This window comes from Aedes aegypti, chromosome 2, assembly GCF_002204515.2.
Source record: "Aedes aegypti strain LVP_AGWG chromosome 2, AaegL5.0 Primary Assembly, whole genome shotgun sequence".
Lineage (NCBI taxonomy): Eukaryota > Metazoa > Arthropoda > Insecta > Diptera > Culicidae > Aedes > Aedes aegypti.
Genome location: NC_035108.1, coordinates 227,808,291 through 227,825,930, shown reverse-complemented (window position 1 = coordinate 227,825,930; position 17,640 = coordinate 227,808,291). Strand labels below are relative to the sequence as shown.

General features: G+C 38.8%; 2 protein-coding genes across 4 annotated transcripts in view; one reads left to right on the top strand and one right to left on the bottom strand.

Annotated features, from left to right (window-relative positions):
• The window catches only part of LOC110676417 (39S ribosomal protein L52, mitochondrial), a 32,794-nt gene extending 31,283 nt beyond the window's left edge, over nt 1-1,511 (bottom strand). The window contains exons 1-2 of the mRNA XM_021844268.1: nt 1,348-1,511; nt 1,129-1,289 (exon numbers count right to left, since the gene is read on the bottom strand). Coding sequence (XP_021699960.1) covers nt 1,129-1,289; nt 1,348-1,393 — 207 coding nt within the window. The 5' untranslated portion in view covers nt 1,394-1,511. The remainder of the gene's footprint in view (nt 1-1,128; nt 1,290-1,347) is intronic.
• A 5,648-nt stretch (nt 1,512-7,159) lies between these two features.
• The window catches only part of LOC5572051 (ubiquinone biosynthesis protein COQ9, mitochondrial), a 38,062-nt gene continuing 27,581 nt past the window's right edge, over nt 7,160-17,640 (top strand). For 2 of the 3 annotated variants that reach the window (XM_021844265.1, XM_021844264.1), the window contains exons 1-2: nt 7,160-7,202; nt 8,404-8,505. In XM_021844265.1, coding sequence (XP_021699957.1) covers nt 8,457-8,505 — 49 coding nt within the window. In that variant the 5' untranslated portion in view covers nt 7,160-7,202; nt 8,404-8,456. Of the gene's footprint in view, nt 7,203-8,403; nt 8,506-8,549; nt 9,430-17,640 lie in introns of those variants that run through there. The other variant, XM_021844263.1, reaches the window with a different exon arrangement.

Below are 17,640 nucleotides of genomic sequence, written 5' to 3'. Positions count from 1 at the left end.
GTTTCAAAATATATTGGCCTCAAGGGGGCGAAAGTTTAAAAAGTTTGGGAAACACTGCTCTAGAGACTGATGAAGGGCAGCCGATTATCTCGGAGAAACACAAGGTCACCTGCGCCATTGCTCCGGGTAGCACAGGAATGGCACAATACTGCAGAGGGCGCAATGGTACTCCACAGGCTCCGTTAGCGGTTAGGTTTTATTTAGATCCTCCTAAGTATTCATTCCTACGCACAATACGCATCACACCATAAATAAGGAATCACCTGTGAGGTAGACTTTTACCACCGGAATAGGCAGTTCGTAGTGTTAATTATTAGCCAATTGAAACAATCGCTACCGACACTGCTCGGGAAAAGAAGTTTGGAATTGTTCCGGAAATTCCTTCGTGATGCTTGATAATTTTTTTCTAAGATTCTTTGAAAACAAAAAAAAAACTCTGATGCTTCTGGAAATTTATCAGAAAGTGTTCTTGAGTTCAAATAGAAATCCCCCAAGAAAACTACCGGACAGCTCTTTGGGATATTTTAAAAATACCTATGAGATTCTTTGATTACTGATTTCTTTTTTTGAGATCTTCTGAAAGTTACTTTCAAATGGTTCCGGAAATTCCTTTTGAAATTATTCCGTGAATATTTCTGGAGTTCTTCTGGACATCGGAATTTTTCTGGAAAATATTCATGAAATCTTCTTGATGTCTGTGAATTTCCTTTAAATCTTTCAGGGTTTCTTGCGAACTAACTTCTGAGATTATTTTGAATATCACTGTAAAAACATTCAAAATCCATTTGGAATTCTCATGGGATTGTTTCAGATATTTAAGAAAATCCTTAAATAATTCCTTTAGAAATCTCCCTGATAATATTTTAGTGATTCTTCTGTAAATCTACCTGGGATTCTTCTATAATCTTAAAGAAATTTCCAGAAGAATTTTCAGAAGTATGGGATGGTACACAAATTATGTCACGCAAAATTTCAACTTTTTTTATGCACATCGCTTGAAGGGGTGCTTTGCTGCATGGATCAGATAAATTTTAATAAAATCACAACTAACTTCTAATTATAACTTTCTTTCGCACCGACAATATTGAGTAAGCGAGAGTTCAATTCAAAGTGCTCATTGCCACTTACCCCCAATGGTGTTACTCTACCGTTCAAAAAGCTGTAATCCGGCAGATCGGTCAGAGGCCCGGATTTGTTTGGGTTTCTTGCCAAATGTTTTTCATCTCCAGAGTATTTGAAAGCTGTGCTGATCCTGCTGAGCGATGAACCAAATGCGCGGGTGATGTAACCTGTTCAAAATTATGTAGATATTAGCATTGCACATTATAAATATAGTTTTTTTTTTACATTGCGTCGAACATGGTTTACACAACTTGATAATTTTGAAAGCCATTCTGGTGTTTTAACGATTCTTTTTTTGATTTTCCTATCCCGAACTTTTAATTGAATCCTCACGAATAGAAACGCGCACGCTAAGTTCAGAACAAAAAGGCTGTAAACAAAGAGACAAAAATTTCGAGCAGGAGACCTGTCAAACCCGTCAAACCTAAAGAGTCTAAAACACAAAGAGACGAAATCTGATCATATTCAAAATAAATCATCTACACGGAGACGGAATTCAACTCAATTTTGGGTTGTTTCGACGCAATTCCGTATAGTTGAGCCCAATAACTCAATTTTGGCTAAATTTCCAAGGTCCTCACTAGGTAGTTTGGCTTTAATTCCATTAGAAAAATATACTCAATTTTAGGTTGATTTACCGCAAAATTGAGTTCTTTCGACCCAAACATAAGAAAAGTTGCATTTACCCAAATTTGGCTTATTGGGCCAAAGTACCCCCATTGGGTAGATGCAGCTCTCTCTATTTTTGACAACATTCGTGTGGGAGAAAGAGAAAACCGAGAGATTTTGGGTTGAAACTATAATCGATATACAGTGGGGATTCGCTCGTTGGGGGTCCGCTACATGGAATGACTCGATGGTTGGATGTTCGCTGGTTGGAAAATATTCCAACTAAAAAGCACTCAAATGTCAACAAAAAATGTCAAACTGACTTTGACGTCTGAGTACCGTCGTATTGAAGTCTCCATATATAGAACAAATGCGTATGTATATGTGCGTTTCGTGACGATTTGCTCTTCAGATGCGTTAGTGTGGAGCATTTTCATCAACTGTCAGTCGTTCCAACAAACGGGTCAGATTCGATAGATGGAAGGCAGTCGTGTTCCAACCAGCGAATCCCCGCGGTACTCAATTTTGGGTAAAGTAAACTCAAAAATTAGGTAAAAATATTTCTCCGTGTAGGAACTATGCCAAATCAATAAGCAGGGTGGGTGTACGGCTGTCAACTACGATCAAAGCTCGCCTAACAATCATCTCTCGGGCGGGCCGTCCCAAACAGCACAGGTCGAAACGCGGGCCATGCCAGACAGCAAATGCTGATGCATTCCAACACTCGAACAGCGGGATGCCTAGCAGCGTTGTGAGCCAAACGAGCCAAACGAATACACCCACACAACATGAACGGTAGGCGAACCTCGTTGCGTTTACCCCCCCCTGTCAATAAGGCTATCGCACCCTTCTCTTTCCAGCAACAAGATCAAATGGGATTTGAGCTGAAAACCACAGACAAACAGACGTCACACTCTCAATGCTGTCCATCGACCAACTTTTAAACGTTCGATTCGAATATATGGTAGGTGGTCAATCGACGCACCGGAGCGCTCGCGTTATTTTTGTTCGTGTTTGACGTTTACACACTACCGCCATCTGTTGGTCCATCAGCCACCTACAGTGTTTTTAGCATTGGGCGTACATGTTTTCGCGACTATGATTTTAATCGCGATTTGTTCTAAGTGTTACGTCTGTTTCTCTGTGTGAAAACTTAATCGATTGGCCACTAGCTGGTGCTGACCATTCGATTAAGTTTTCCTTTTAAACGGTCGTTTAGTTCTCCAGATTTGTGCTCTTGAAAATTTGAGGTTTGGCTTCGATTCATCTTCACCTTAATATGAGTGAATTTTACCAATAAGCCATTTCACGAGACGTTTCGGAACAGCTGATCGCCGCAACCGCATCAATTGACAGGAGACCTGGGATTAAATACAGCGTAATTTTTAACAACGCCTCATCTTAACATGGAGAAAATGACAAAACAGAGATCCAAAAATGTTCGTTACTGCAGCATTACACCTATTTATTTTAGCAGCTACCTCTTTGTTACCCATATTTCACATAAAAGGCACTTTTGTGAACAGAAATATTTTAATAATTTGACCCCATTTCTGTTTTCGCCTGTGTGAAAAGCTACGCTAGAAATGCGCACAGTCATCAATCATCATCATCGCGAAAATTGACGACGATGATTGAAAATCCCAGGTCTCCTGTCATTTGATCTGCTTCGTAAAATGGTTCATTAGCCATTTTACGAGACGTTTCGGAACAGCTGATCGCCGCAACGGCGTCAATTGACAGGAGACCTGGGATTAAATCCAGCGTGATTTTTAACAACGCATCATCTTACCAAACGGGGACATGGAGAAAATGACTAAAAAGAGATCTAAAAATGTTCGTTACTGCAACATTACACCTATTTATTGTATCAGCTACCTCTTTGTTACCCATGTTGCACATAAAAAGGCACTTTTGTGATCAGAAATATTTTAATAATTATAATAATAAACCCAGCCATTTACCAACCACTAGTTTACTATAATCTGGTACAAATCACTGAGCAGTGCAGTAAATGTGACCATGTCCATAGTGTAGGGGATGGGATATATTTGGATGTGTTTGTAACAATCTTGAAATTTAGTCAATAGTAGGCATTGATATCAAAGTAAACCAGTAGGTCAGTTTTGTGACGGATTTTGAAGGATGAAGTTGAAATAAAAAACTGAAAAGAAAAATGTTTAATTATTGCGCTGGAATTGAAAATTTAAGAACTGTTGTTCGAACGGTCACGACAAATAGTAGCATCCACTACAAAGCATTGTATTTCAATCCGTGACACCTACCGTACAACACAGTGTGGTCAAAAGTACAATGCAAAACTTGTCAAATCAAGCATGTTTCTAGTCATAAATACTGCAACTGTGGTTAAATAAACCGAATATATTTTCTTGTGTAGTGATGTTGACTATGTTTTGGTAGAGTTGAGAGTCGGTTGAAAATCGTTGGTGCAGTTCTTAATCTTACCATGGATTCAGTAATTTCAACAATAAAATTCGTTTCAGTGTATATCAGTAAACCCAAATTTGGTTATCCCACGGAATGAGCCATTTTACGAAGCAGGTCAAATGACAGGAGACCTGGGATTTTTCAATCATCGTCGTCAGTCTTCGCAATGATGATGGTTGATGACTGTGAGCATTTCTAGCGTAGCTTTTCATCCAGGCGAAAACATAAATGGAGAAAAATTATTAAAATATTTCTGATCACAAAAGTACCTTTTTATGTGCAATATGGGTAACAAAGAGGTAGATTATACAATAACTAGGTGTAATGTTGCAGTAACGACCATTTTTGGATCTCTTTTTTTGTAATTTTCTCCATGTCTCCGTTTGGTAAAATGAGGCGTTGTTAAAAATCACTCTGTATTGAATCCCAGGTCTCCTGTCAATTGACGCCATTCCGGAACGTCTCGTAAATGCTGAATAAGCCATTTTACGAAGCCTGATCAAATGACAGGAGACCTGGGATTTTTCAATCATCGTCGTCAGTTTTCGCGATGATGATGGTTGATGACTGTGCGCATTTCTAGCGTAGCTTTTCATCCAGGCGAAAACATAAATGGAGAAAAATTATTAAAATATTTCTGATCACAAAAGTACCTTTTTATGTGCAATATGGGTAACAAAGAGGTAGATTATACAATAACTAGGTGTAATGTTGCAGTAACGAACATTTTTGGATCTCATTTTTGTCATTTTATCCATGTCCTCGTTTGGTAAGATCTAGGACAGGACGTGACAGCTCAACAAGGACTGCCCCGTTTTTTTTCAATCGATGTCCTTGACGATGCAAAAGCCAGTGCTATCAGTATCCTTTTTAAGCAAATCATTTGAACAAATTTAAGTATCATGGCTCACAGTTTGGTTGTTTCTTGCATGCTTCATTCCTTTAGCGCAATAGCGAATGCTAGCTTCTTTTTTAAAGTAGGTTAGATTCAAATCCGGCGATATTTTTAAAGAAAATTGATACAATTTCTATTATACTGCACTCAATTAAGTATTTTTGATTTATTTTAGTATTGTAGGAGCACATGCGGTAAACCAAACATCGAATATAGATTGATTTGTAGCAAAAAGATTTCATGAAACATTTTCAAACTTTCAATAAAAACTCTAACTTATGAACTAGCAACACGGCCGGGCTAGCAACAAAGTGCCCTGTTGCAATCCATCTCAACGATGTGAAAGTAGGCCTTTGCCAAAACGACCAATCAGAAGTGGTCTTTTTTGACAGGCAAATGCAAGGTATCTAGAAGGGAGGTAGCCCAATGTGTCAGATTTCCCATTCCGCCATTTTGAAATGCCAAGTGACAGCTGGCGAGTTTGTTTTGGTTGTTTTGATATCAGATGCATGGCGTGACAAAGTAGGTATAGAATGTTTCTTTTACACCCACATCTGTGTGGTATACGCGGCAAAGCAGTGTTGATAGACTCAGACTCAAATCTCAATCAATACGCTCTCCCGTGAGAGCAAACTCATTAGAGATCTGCTTTGCAAATCTCACCCTTGAGATTTTGATGCAAAATCAACTCAATCAACTCAAACCGTAAAAAATGATTCAGTCGCAAAACCCGGCAAAAACTCGTGTCACTCGCACGTTGTTGTTTACGTTAGAAAGGATTACTATAATTTTACCAAACTAACAAGAAATTGTTGCCGAATGTGAGTAAACTGTGGAAATACGAGACAATGAGTTAAAAAGGTGAGCCAACTCATCCATGATTTTTTGACTGCTGAGATGCGTGATTGAAAACTCACGCATGAAAAATCTCAAGCGTGAGTTGTGAGAAATTGAGTTTTTCACAACACTGCGGCAAAGTATCTGAATTTACTTCACTGTGTAATGCACTGATAGTAGAGTCACTTAACTTACGAGATAAAGTTACAAGAATACAACCGTCATCGTCAGACGGCGACACCGTGGCGCATCCTCTCTTTCATCGGTAGACCATCGGTGGTGGGTGGCTCTCACCCGCTGCACTATTCGAAATTTCCACATTTACATGCATTACATGCAATTGTAAACCAATTTTTCAAATAATCTGTTTTTCTTCGACACAAAACACCGGAATACTACATTAAAGACGAAAATTTGATTCGCGACAAAATGCTGGAGAAAATTTTTACTTCACTGTGTTTATGTTTGTTGGAATAAACATTCCCTAACAACCCCATAGAAACGGTTGAGTACACAAACCCGCCAGCTAACCAACTCGCCAGCTGCCACTTCCGCCTTCTCCGCAGCTAATCACACCGCGCACCCACTGACTGCTAAGATCGGTAAACCTGTCATTATAATAATCTTGGGCAAATGGTTTCAAATTTGCACTAGTACCTGACAAGTCCTGTCCTAGGGTAAGATGAGGCGTTGTTGAAAATCACGCTGGATTTAATCCCAGGTCTCCTGTCAATTGACGCCGTTGCGGCGATCAGCTGTTCCGAAACGTCTCGTAAAATGGCTCATTGCGTCAAAAGAACCCCATTAAACATTTGACAGTTCAACAGCCGACTAAATTGGTTGAAAAATCGGTCGATTGTTGCACCGACGCTTATGGAAGTTTAACACAGCGATCAACTGACTAATCGCCAGATTAAATCGGGTGGCCGACGAAATCTGGTGTTTAGTATAGGTCAACTTACTTGGATTTTACTTAAAATACCGATTTATCCACCTATTTAGTAGGATTACGTCGGCCCACCCTATCAAATCGGGTGATATTCGGTTGATCCCTGTGTTAAACTTTCATAAGCGTCGGTGCAACAATCGATCGATTTTTCAACAAATTTAGTCGGCTGTTGATCTGTCAAATGTTTAATGGGGAAGTCAAAGTTGGGTTGATTTGCGGCTCCGTGTATATTTTACCCATAAAATGAGTAACGTAGAACTCAAATAATATGGGTAAATCAACTTCCAATTTATGGGTAAACTGATCTTAGCGTGTAGGCTCATAAACCTGCATGATTTTTTTGTGTCTACTAAAGAAACTATAAGCAAAGAAGCGAAATGTTCCAATTGGAATTCCAAGTTTACTGTCAATGTCATTCCAATCGAGCAGGAGACTTGTCAAACACTTTTTCACACAAGCTAAAAACGACTCACACAAAAATGTTACCGCCCACGAAAATTTTGCTTCTTCTGAAGTAGCATATTTTCTGAATACTTGAGTGTCGGTTGCAATTTTCATGCTTTGCATAAAGAATGCTCTACTAATTACATTGGTTTTCCACACATTCAGTCAATTTTTCATTCGTTACCCAAACCTGTGAAAACTCAACACATAAAACCTGTGACTCACTTTTAGCGTGGGATTCAACATTGGCAGTGCTGCGTAATAGATTTGGCATAGTTGCTAGCTGATTTATTTTGAATATGATCAGATTTCGTCTCTTTATAATTCAGACTCTTTAGTAGACACTAAAGAGTCTGAATTATAAAGAGACGAAATCTGATCATATTCAAAATAAATCAGCTAGCAACTATGCCAAATCTATTACGCAGCACTGCCAATGTTGAATCCCACGCTAAAAGTGAGTCACAGGTTTTATGTGTTGAGTTTTCACAGGTTTGGGTAACGAATGAAAAATTGACTGAATGTGTGGAAAACCAATGTAATTAGTAGAGCATTCTTTATGCAAAGCATGAAAATTGCAACCGACACTCAAGTATTCAGAAAATATGCTACTTCAGAAGAAGCAAAATTTTCGTGGGCGGTAACATTTTTGTGTGAGTCGTTTTTAGTAAAGAGTCTGAATTATAAAGAGACGAAATCTGATCATATTCAAAATAAATCAGCTAGCAACTATGCCAAATCTATTACGCAGCACTGCCAATGTTGAATCCCACGCTAAAAGTGAGTCACAGGTTTTATGTGTTGAGTTTTCACAGGTTTGGGTAACGAATGAAAAATTGACTGAATGTGTGGAAAACCAATGTAATTAGTAGAGCATTCTTTATGCAAAGCATGAAAATTGCAACCGACACTCAAGTATTCAGAAAATATGCTACTTCAGAAGAAGCAAAATTTTCGTGGGCGGTAACATTTTTGTGTGAGTCGTTTTTAGCTTGTGTGAAAAAGTGTTTGACAAGTCTCCTGCTCGATTGGAATGACATTGACAGTAAACTTGGAATTCCAATTGGAACATTTCGCTTCTTTGCTTATAGTTTCTTTAGTGTCTACCAGTTGTTCCTGAAGTTCAAAGCGTTTGCGGAAATAATAATCAAAATGAACACGTTAGGCAAAATAACATTATTGCACTACCGCTGCGGCAAAGGTAAGTTCAAGAATAATAATGTGAGATTTTGATTCGTTCGTAGTTTATTGAAGTTACGCAATTCGGGGCTTTTTGCTGATGTTGATCCTTTCGGCGAGCTTTTGTTTGTTTTTCGCTCTATTGACACTGTTGACAGATTTTCATGTGGGATTTTTCACAAAATGTTAAACGTCAAAGTCCCATAATTTTCTCGCTTGGATACGCAACAAACAGCTGATTTCCGAAACTATACAAGTTTGTATAACGTTTAAGTCATGAGTTTAGTGAATTTGGTGAAATTTAAGTTGAAATCAAAGGAGTTCAAAGATGTGTTCAATTTACTGCGAGAAAACGAAAATGGATTGTTGCAGACCGAGAGTATGGATATGGTATCAGCGTTGGTCGACAATTTGAACGAGGCGCTTCTCCTGGATGATTCTAAGCTGCTTTCCGTATGTGAAGATCTACTGAAACTGGTAGCTGAGAAATGTTCGCCACAGGAAGTTCTTCTTGAGTTATTGGAGAAAATCGAAACGACAAAGGATGATGACATCTTCACTAGCTTGCTGAAAGTACTCCAGGTGGTTCTTCTCCGCTTCAACGAAAATAAAGTGCGCTCTCTAGAATGGAGCTTGAATACGATTTATTCCTACATGGACCAAATTGTCCTACCAGACTACATCTCAAAAGTTGGGGCCGATGAAGGGAAGCTCCTCGAATCGGACGAAATCGTGCAACGAGTTCTGTTGCTATACATGACGATCCTTTTGTTCTTGGAGCCAATTTGGAAAACGTTGAACAGTGATGGGGAAATTTTCAAAACCACGAAAATGAGCAGGAAAAATGTTGTCATCTGCTTCATCCTGCAACTCATGGGGAACCATTTGATTTATCTGGATATACATCATAAACCCGGAAAAATTGATACAGCTGGTGTGGCCGAAGGTAAGTTAATTATTCAGGTAATTTATATAATTTTAGCTAAGCGTGTGAAAATGATCATTCTGCTCAAATTGTAATTGTATTTGTTAATCTTACGATGACCAGCTTTAACATTTTTATGAGGTCAAGGAAGTCACAAAATGAAAACGTATTGGAGAACTAGTAAATAACAATTTCAGTGATTGCTAATTGGACATTATTAACCCGTATAGGCCTGAGTGAAAGAAAAATTACTAAAACTCTCACCACTCTGCGAATACTTAACGGATTTCAATTATATTTTGTCAGTAAACTCGTACACACATCTAGTTTCTAAAAGTGGTCAAAGAATCTCGGGAATGTTCCTGTGGCCGGAGTTATTGCGATGGATCACTGGGTCAGGTCAGGTGACAAGGGTTTTGTGCTTCTGTGCCCCTGGAGGTAGGCAAATTTCAAGTCACAGATAATTTTCAGAATCGGATATAATGTGGCCACCATATCAAGGAGTTTTAAGAAAAACGCATCAGCGTAATCCTTCTGATAATCGATTAAATTGAATAATTATGTCAACTGCATTTGATTGATCCTACAAATAACCATTTTTGGGACCCCGCGATGCCTTAAATTTATGATAAAGTGCACAATTTGTATCTTAACATTTGTGTCAAGCTTATGGGAATGCATTTTAGTGAACTATTATGTTCGATCTATACTTTTAGAGATTTGAAACGGTTTAATACCTTACAAATCTAGAGCCGGTTCTTCAAGATATTAAGTCCGATTGGCCGCATCTGGTACACTCTAAACGGTGCAAAACTATTAATTTATAATATTGAATATCAGATCTTAATGATTTATACAAAATAAAATTAATGCCATTAAAAATAAATAAAGATAACTTGGCATGTCCCAAAAAATCGCCTTTTTCTACCCGACTTGACCCAGTGACCCACCGCAATAACTCTGGCTACAGGTGTATTCCCGAGTTCCTCCGGCCATTTTTAGAAACTAGATATGTGGGCCAGTATACTGACAAAAAAAATATTTGAATGCGTTAAGTATTCGCTGAGTGGTAAGGGTTTTAGTATTTTTGCTTTCACTCAGGCCTATACGGGTTAAAGAATCAATATACCAAGCCTACACAGTTACGGATTTTTCCCATGCTATACTATTTGTCTTCTACCATTTGTTATGTTAAACACAACATTCAACCGCTAAATAACGCTGTATTTGACAAATGTTTAGTTGGTACCACACAGCTAACATTATATGGTCATTTTCTGTAAGAAGTGCCGTCAGCATTCATAAGCTCCCACAGGTGGTAAAATTTAAATGTTATAGCATAAAACATGCTCGTTCGCTTCGATTTAGTATGAATTCATTTTTGGAAAACATTTTTCTTGATTGTTGATTCTAAATACCGAATATTAGCACTTCTAACTAATGATCCATAATATGGACCAGCACGGTTTGTTTAGCAAGGTTATGGATCCTTCCAAAGAAGGTAGATTTCTGCCATTTTAAGCATTGGATTCGACATTTTTGGACAAGAACAATAAGGATAAAACTAATAAAACATCAAGGTTTGTAAATTTCATTTTTCAGCAGACAAAAATGCATGGAAAACTTGGTGTAGAGCGAAAACATTAATTTTTATGCAATCCTATGTAAAAATTACACTCAAAACAGTATACCAACCGAAGTTCCAATTTGAAACGACTCAATCCGTGCTTTTGACGTAGAAGTACGTCTTTCTTCTCTATACAGGAGTGAAATTGGAATTCCAAAGCCAAGAGCGTTACGCTGGCATGAAATATTTTAAACGTTTATAACTTTTCGCTGGCTTAACGAAATTTCTTGATTAGCACCTCAATCGAAAGATAAGACATCAAAGCTTCATGTCGTTTACTTACTGAATCCCACATACCTGTCCAAATAGTTTAATAACTGTTTTAAAAACGAACGTTGATTTCAAGCAAATCTATAAATAGGGGTGGCTAGAGAAAATTTGACGTCATTTGCTTTTCACTCTCCGATTGGCTTGCATCACAGCAGGCGACAGATCGGCTTGCTCTGACTGGGCGTGCTTCTCAGGCACAGACATCGATAGCGAAGGACGCCCCCGTTTGTCTTGCTTCGCTCAAATCAAACTGTCAAGCGAGCGAGAGAAGATGCCGTCCGAAGCTAAAGCCATCACCGCTGCCGCCGCCTAGAAGAAGAAGAGGAAGCAGTCCACAGGTGAATTTGCGGTCGAACTGTGAACACGGTCGGGCGAGTCATTCTCGCTTTGTGGTTCACCGCTTGTTTGCGTTCACCCAGCCATCGTCATCGCCGCCGCAAATTTCATCGGCCGAGGAGCTGTTGACCCGCGCTTCAAAATTTCGACTCGTGATGAAATCATCATTGGTGGTCAAGAAGCAATCCCGTTAGGAGCAAATACCAGAAGCCCCCTGAGTTTTGCTGGTCCGAGCAGTGTTATTTATCCGTAACAACATCGAAGCTAACAAAGCCATCGGTTCTTTTCAGAGCCATCAAATTTGTGGAAAAGAGTTAAAAGAGAAATATTTCCAACTTTATTTATAAGTTCTAATATTCCTAAATCAATTTCACGGCTTCATACAAAATTTCATTTGTCATGAATAAGTTATGACTCAACCATTTGAGATTGTACTCGCGGACGCTGCTGCAGTGTCGTCGGGGTGAGTGCTCAACGATTGTAAAATAGAGTGGCTTTTCCAACAGCGCCTTTTATGTTCCATATTTTATGGGAACACTTTGATTAGGAAAATTATCCCATGTAACATAATTGCGACATATTTAGAATGCTTTTGATAAGACATTCTCATTGAACAATTGTAATAATTTTGGCACCCATGGATCCGAAATTTACCGTCATAATAAAGAAAACTATTGACTATTAATAGCTCGTATTGAATATTTAGGGAATGCCAATCATTCCAACAATCATGTTCGACCAATTTCTCACGTATTAGTATTCTCCGCAATTTTCAAGTAATTCCAAGCCCAACACATTATTAGCACATACCCATTTCCCAGATTGGTCGTTTAGAAAGCGAAGAGCACAAAAGGGAGGAGCATCATCTGCTATTCCAAGGTTATAAAACATGCTGCCTTCGTTGGATTCAGTTTCATTCCATTTCCGCTTTCGAGCTGGAAAGAGCTCTTGCTTAGCGAGAAGTACCTCGCTGCTAGAAGCCTGCTGAGCTGTTAATCTAGAATCTGGTTTGTGAAAACGCTCAAGATTTCAAAATTGAGCTACGTTTCCAGATTTCAACTAAATCCCTGTGATCCGCTACCCTGTTGCTGTTGTGCTCCCATGAAATATTTAGCTGGTTTGTCGAATAAACTGAGAACTTATTCACATCTTCTTATTCTTCTTCTTCTTCTTCTTGGCATTAACGTCCTCACTGGGACATAGCCTGCTTCTCAGCTTAGTGTTCTTATGACACTTCCACAGTTATTAACTGAGAGGTTTCTTTGCCAAAATTGCCATTTTTGTATTCGTATATCGTGTGGCAGGTACGATTATACTCTATGCCCAGGGAAGTCAAGAAAATTTCCATTACGAAAAGATCCTGAACCGACCGGGAATCGAACCCAGACACCTTCAGCATGGCTTTGCTTTGTAGCCGCGGACTCTAACCACTCGGCTAAGGAAGGCCCCAACTTATTCACATGCATTTGAAACTTTTTCAATTTTCCATACAAAATGACCAACTTTGGTATGTTAGATCTCAGTTATTTATGGAAATATTTTCGAATGAAACTTTCACAGAACATCAGATGTAACTTGAGTTTTAACATATATTTTTGAATAATTTTTCCAATCACAAGTTTATAAGTAATAACGGTTTGACTAAACCGTAATTTTCGACGAAAAATTCAAAACTTTTTATCTTAAAATCTGATAGCCTCACACGAAAACTGTCTTCAGCAAACTTATTCATCTCGTCAAAATCTACAACTTTGCTGAAGATACCATAAAGCTATTCCTTCAATATGTTTAGTTATGTCAATTATAAAAAATCGTCAAAAAATTCACTTTAGTCAAACCGGTACTGCTTGTCAACATGTGATTGGAAAAATCACTCAATAATATATGATAAAATTTAAGTTATGTCTGATATTCTGTGAAAATTTCATTCAAATCGGTCCATAAATAACTGAGATATAGTTTATCAAAGTTGGTCATTTGGCATGAAAAATCAAAAGAGTTGCAGTTTTTTTTCTCAGCGAAGAATCACACCATCAACGAAAATAGCGCGAAAGCAATAACCAATCGCGTGCGAGTAGCGAACGGAGTGACGAAACAACCAAGCGAGAACCCCACCACTTGCCATCGGTGAACGGAGCTCGAGCCAATAAAACCACTGGTTGTTCTGCTCCCAGCTCATTCACAAATCGAACGGCATAACGAACGGATCAAGCAGCGGAGCAGCAAAGAAGAGCGCGTGAAAGCCACAGCAGTGTGCGAGTAGCGAACGGAACCAGAGAGCGAAAGCAACAACTGAAAAACAATGGATGTACAAGATGAGCATTATGCTGTTATTTCATCCCGATGGCTCTGCAGCAGCGTTCTCGGAACATCCTCAAATTGTCGTATTGTCGATTATTCGTGATAAATCAGATATTGTATGATGCTACGAGATGAATTAAGAGATTATAGTAAGCTTGTGGTAAGCACATTAAGAAATATTACTAGCTATACTGTGTTTATCACGAGAAGTTCTTACTAGCTCGAAAGTGTAAATGAAATGAACCGAATACTGTTGTTGTTACAGAGGGATTTTAATCCGAAGGTCATTCGTCTCTTAAATGAACCGAATCTGTCGAAGATAGTATGTTTTACATAATTTGAATTGCAGACGATGCTCCTCCCTTTCGTATTCTTCGCCTTCTTCTGATTGACCAATCTAGGATAAGATACATGAAGTTGATGTCTTGGTTAGGGATTTACATATCTTGGAAAATTCACATGCGCGTTCGTATGGACAGTAAAAATATCAACATTATTTTAACAGCTTACAATAAATTGAAATCACGCATGTTTTGGTTTCGTGCAAATTTTAAATATTTCTGATCAATGTTCAATGTGTTCTGATTTATATACTATGACATTTGCAATAGACTAACCTGTAGAAAAATTTCAGATCAATAGTTGCTCATTACAATTGGTCAGGAAACAGTTTATTGATCAGTATTTAAAATCTGTCGCAATTTTAATATATTTTCCAATTTCCATACTCGACAATTTAGGAAGTGTTCCCCTATTATATGATAAATCAACGATGCTGTTAGAAATACCATACAATGCTGAGTAGTATGATGTTATTACGGTCCGACGGTGCTGCAGCGGTAAATTCTCAAATTCATGTAATTATGTGGGGTAAATTATGTGAACCAAATTATAGTATACCGCGATATTTAGATCATTATAGATAAATCAGTAAATATCATCCAATAAACCCTTTTATGAACGTATATTGGCCCTGAAAAGGGCCGATTGAGCTTGGATGCTGTGACCACGAGTCGAAATTTAGAAGCGCGGATCGGTCAACCTAGAAATCTTGAGCGATTTCACAAACCAGATGCTGGATTGAAGCTTGAAGATTAACAGCTCAGCAGATTTCTAGCAGCGAGGTTCTTCTCGCTGAGCAAGTTCGGAGGAGCTCTTACCAGCTCGAAAGCGGAATTGGAATGAAACTGAATCCGACGAAGGATGCATGTTTTATATCCTCAGAATAGCAGATGATGCTCCTCCCTTTTGTGCTCTTCGCTTTCTGATCGACCAATCTGGCAAATGGGTATGTGCCAATAATGTGTTGGGCTTAGAATTACTTGGAAATTGCGGAGAATGCTAATGCGTGGAAAATTGATCGAACATGAATTGCTGGAAGGGTTGACGTTAACTAAATATTCAATATGAGCTATTGATAATCAATAGTTTTCTTTATTATGAAGGTAAATTTCTGATCCATGGGTGCCAAAATTATTACAATTGTTCTATGAGAATGTCTTTTCAAAAGCATTCTAAATATGTCGCAATTTTGTTACATGTGATAATTTTGCTAATCAAAGTGCTATGGAACATCAAAGACGCTGTTGGGAATACCACTCTATTTAACAATTGTTGTGGAATGTTGAGCACTCACCCCGACGGCACTGCAGCAGCGTTCGCGATTACAGTCTCAAAATGTTTAGTCATAAATTATTCATGACAAATGAAATTTTGTCTGAAGCTGTGAAATTGATTTAGGAATATAAGAAGTCATATATAAAGTCGGAAATATTTCTCTTTTAACTCTTTTCCACTAATTTGATGGCCCTGAAAAGGGCCGATGGCTTTGTTAGTTTTGATGCTCTTACAGATAAATAACACTGCGGGATGTTATCAGTTGATTGCCATGGTCAAACGGGGAATCCTCAACTCAAATGTATAAATTTGAGCAAGTTATTTGCTTATACGACGAACCGAAAGTTTCGTGGCGTGGATGGCGCACAACAGTAACAGGTAGTGGATCACCGGGCTTAAGTCGAAATAATGATGGCGGCGATGACGATGGCTGGGTGAACGCAAACAAGCGGTGAAACACAAAGCGAGAATGACTTGCCCGACCGTGTTCACAGTTCGACCGCAAATTCACCTGTGGACTGCTTCCCCTTCTTCTTCTTCTTGGCGGCGGCAGCGGTGATGACTTTGGCTTCGGACGGCATCTTCTCTCGCTCGCTCGACAGTTTGATTTGAGCGAAGCAAGACAAACGGGGAGGTCCTTCGCTATCGATGTCTGTGCCTGAGAAGCACGCCCGGTCAGAGCCAGACGATCTATTGCCTGCTGAGATGCGATCCAAACGGAGAATGGAAAGCAAATGACGTCAAATTTTCTTTAGCACCCCTATTTATAAATTTGCTCGAAATCAACGTTCTCTTTTAAAACAGTAATTAAACTATTTTTACAGGTATGTGGGATTCAGTAAGTAAACGACATGACCCTTTGATGTATTGTCTTTCAATTGAGGTGCCATTCAAGGAATTTCGTTAAACCAGCAAATAGTTATAAGAGTTCAAAATATTTCATGCAAACGTAAGGCTCTTGGTTTTGAAATTCCAATTTCACTCCTGTATAGAGAATTTTTTTTTTACTTTCAAACTGTGCGGCATAATCAAATGCAAACGCATTCAGTTCCCGATGGTTAGTGCCTGTGCTTTTACTGTTCATAAGTCGCAGGGTGGAACTTTCCCCGAGGTCGTGTACGACTATGACAAAAGCCAGGATCAGCAATTGGTATATGTTGGTTTGTCACGGGTTACTTCACTGCAAGGACTATTTTTGACAAACTCTACCATTTTTTCAAGTTCCATCACGCCAAAGGCAGCAATTCTCCCAAAAGGGTTGACTTGAGGAATGAGCTGCAGCGCTTAGGCAATCATCGATTAGTGACGCTTTGAGACGAACTGCGTGAAATACTGGATCATAGCGGCCCAGCCTGCATATTGATGAGTATCAATGTACAGAACCGAAATGCTCATGCAATGGATATTGCTACATACCGAAGCACTGGACCGATTCTATCGATTCTCACGATCGAAGCACCCGTGCTACCAAACATCTAATCTACTGGAGGAGTTTGGCGAACTACAGCTGGAGCCAGAAACCGATCACCCAACCAAGCAACACAAGGAAGCAACGACCAAACAAACAAATTCAATCATCTGGCATTATTCTTGGAAAACCAAACACTGGTTCTCGGAACCACAGAACGACAAATGGTTCTTTTCAGGACTACCAAAATGAGTTCAAAAAGAGTTAACTTCTGAAAACTTCATCCGATCAATAACAACACAAAACTAGTACACTTACAAATTCATACACATGACAAATCAAATTATTAATTATCGTAGTTCTACGTCAACCCCGCGGTAATGTAATATACATTACCCACCCCAATTTTTTTAATTACAATTTTACATTTTACATGTCGTTTTATTGAATTTTATGGGTTGGACTCCACACTATTTGATCCATAACTGTGGGGTCATGGTACTGCCCTCTTTGCATAACAGTCCCATGTTGGAAAACGACAAACTGAGAAACAGACGATTGAAATGTGGAAACAATTTCGCTCCATTTTGAGTCTCTATTTGGCCTAAAATGTGTTATATTCCTACATATCACTGTATGTCGAGTACACGAACAAACCTAATAAATTTCTTTT